This window comes from Tiliqua scincoides, chromosome 5, assembly GCF_035046505.1.
Source record: "Tiliqua scincoides isolate rTilSci1 chromosome 5, rTilSci1.hap2, whole genome shotgun sequence".
NCBI lineage: Eukaryota > Metazoa > Chordata > Lepidosauria > Squamata > Scincidae > Tiliqua > Tiliqua scincoides.
This window is the reverse complement of record NC_089825.1, coordinates 138,798,076-138,800,970: the sequence shown is the minus strand read 5'-3', so window position 1 is coordinate 138,800,970 and position 2,895 is coordinate 138,798,076. Positions and strand designations below refer to the sequence as shown.

The 2,895-nt window shown below is 44.3% G+C and overlaps 1 protein-coding gene across 1 annotated transcript; it reads left to right on the top strand.

Annotated features, from left to right (window-relative positions):
* The first annotated feature begins 860 nt into the window (after positions 1–860).
* Positions 861–1,793, top strand: LOC136651798 (olfactory receptor 4D5-like). The gene has a single exon (XM_066628482.1). It carries the CDS (start codon positions 861–863, stop codon positions 1,791–1,793), a length of 933 nt encoding a protein of 310 aa, XP_066484579.1.
* Positions 1,794–2,895: the final 1,102 nt, after the last annotated feature.

Genomic DNA, 2,895 nt, shown 5'->3' with positions numbered 1-2,895 from the left:
AAAATAGCAGTGATTATTTTTTTTTAATGTTGCCTGTGATTTCAAAAGCTTGACAGACAGATGTGACCAGAAGCAGAGAGACCTCTGAATTTCCATTTAAGCTATCCATCTAATCTAACTGTCCAGTCAACTGTTAAAATACTTTTTGGGCTGCAATCCTATCTACACTTTCCAGAGAGTAAGACCCACTGAGCGCAATGGCACTTACATCTGAGTAGACATGCATAGGACTGCATCATCAGTCAATTGCAGGTAGTCAATTAACTCCCTGCCTGTGAATGAATGAATTGATTAAATGGCAATAGATTGGAATTCAATTGGAAATTATGATTTCCTAAGTCCATTTTGGTTCCTATTTTACTTGTTTTTCTCCATTTTAACAAAACAGAGTTAACTATTTAGGACCTCATCTTGAAGTCAGTTGAATGACTGACCTACTTTGTGTCACTAATGCCTCTGCCTATTATAGTTATTTCTGAATTTCTCTGTGACATTACGCTTGAGGCAGCTGATAGGTTAGGTTTCTGGATGTCATTTTCTTGAACTCCAGGTGATTTGGGGAGACAGATCATCGAGAACAGTTACTGTGAATGTCAGTTTTATATAACTAAATTGGGGGGAGGGGGGAGCAGTGTGCATGCTTACTTCTATATAACAGTTAAATTGCTAAATAAGGCAGTAGGGAGGCTGATTTCAGTGTTGTGGCTAGAGGGGGTTTGTGTGTGTTGTGTGTGTTTGTTTTAATTCCCACAGGATCATTTGGAGATGTAGAAAAAGAAAATGTGTTTTCTTTCCAGTGTCTGCTCCCATTCCATGGGTAAATCTTCTTCCAGCATCCATCAGTGAGGCCTAAGCAAACAATGGACAGAGAGAACCACACTACGGTGGCGGAATTCATTTTCCTGGGACTGGCCAAGGAGCCAGAGGTGAAGTTGCTCTTGTTTGCTGTGTTCTTGGCTGTGTATAGTGCAACTGTACTTGGCAACCTTTTCATAGTGGCCCTGGTGACACGTGAGCCTGTCCTCCATACTCCTATGTACTTTCTATTGGGGAATCTCTCCTTTCTGGATTTCTGCTACTCTACCATCACAGCTCCAAAGATGCTGATTGGTTTCCTGGCCAGGGTCAACACCATCACTTATGGTGGGTGCCTTTCTCAGATCTTCTTCTTCCACTTGATTGGGGGCATCAAGATCTTCCTTCTCACCATCATGGCCTATGACCGCTATGTCGCCATCTTCCACCCATTGCGCTATGTAGTCATCATGAGCAGGGCCGTGTGTGGTGGGCTGTTGTCAGCCTCCTGGATTGGGGGCTTCATCCACTCCATTGTGCAAGTGAGCATCATCATGAGGCTGCCCTTCTGTGGTCCCAATAAACTAGATAATTTCTACTGTGATGTGCCCCAGGTGGTCAAACTGGCATGCACCAATACCTTTGTGGTGGAATTGCTCATGGTGTCCAACAGTGGCCTGGTGACCTTGTTGTGCTTTGTTGTATTGTTTGTGTCATACTCCATCCTCCTGGCCAAACTTAGAGCAGGGTCTGGAGTAGGCCAGAGCAAGGCTCTCTGCACTTGCATCTCCCACATCACAGTGGTGACCCTGATTTTTGGACCTTGCATCTACATCTACATGCACCCCTTCCACAGCTTCCCCACAGACAAAGCTGTCTCTGTCCTCTACACTGTCATCACTCCCATTCTGAACCCTTTTATTTATACTCTGAGGAACAAAGATTTCCACACTGCCCTGGAAAAATTCAAGAGAAGAAAGGTGAAATTAACTCCTTGACACCAGTCAATGCAATATTCATTGTTCATTATGTATATGGGTTGTTCACAGTTCCACATAGATGATGTGCAAATCCAGTGGCAGGGAGCAAATGCCCCCAGTGCTGCTTCCACACGGTGCTCCAGACCTTGTGAGAAGCTTTGTAAAGCCTTCCAGTTTTCTGAAAGTATTGTTTAAGACCGTGCGGAAGTCTCAGACTGTTTTCCCAGTTGGTCTCAACGTTGCACGAGGCTCCGTGGTGCTGGGTAAGCAGGGGGGCCACATGGTGCAGGGGCTGGTATCATGGACCTTTGCCCCATAGTAGGGCAGGTCCATTACTGTTTAAATTAAGATGTGCTGCTTTTAGAGGAATCAGTTCAGTTTCATTAGTGTCTGCCTTTCTTCTAGGAAGTTCAAGGCATTGCAGTATACATGGGCTTTCTTGGAGATTTCCCATCTAGTCACTAATCAGATCCAAAACAGCTTGCCTTCAGATCTCACCCAGAATCTGTGTGATTGGTGGATAAGCTTCTGTTCATTTTGCAGTAACTTCATTGCCATCATCAATACCACATCACTTTATGCAGTCTTGCCATATAGGAAAATTTCCCTTGGCTCTTGGAGGCCAAATTTTTACAAAAGGGGGGGGGAAATCTGAACCACTCCCCCCCCCCCCACAGTTGCCATTATTGGAACACAATAACATTGGAAAAAGTTTTTCTAACTCCTTATTTAATAATTATTATAACGCTGTGATTGGATTCAAAGGAGGACATTTGACCATATGTTGGTAGCACCTGTTTTGTACCAGTGATGTAGAGTGGGTACAAAGCACTAAGTTTGGAAGGGCCTGGAATGGCTCCAAAGGGGAGTGGGAGGGGCCACTTGCATACTGCGGTGGGGCTCCCTGCAAAACTTAGTGCTTTTCACTCCCTCTGGCTATGCCACTGTTCTGTATAATCTATCCTGGGTTATCAATGGGTTATTGGAAGACACAACAAGTGGAGCCTTTTTATCCACATTAGTTCCATTCCATGACTTGTCGCAATTAACAAAAAACATGTTGTGCTAAATTCCATAGAGTTAAGCAAATACACTGCAGCCTGACACTTGGGGCTGGAAG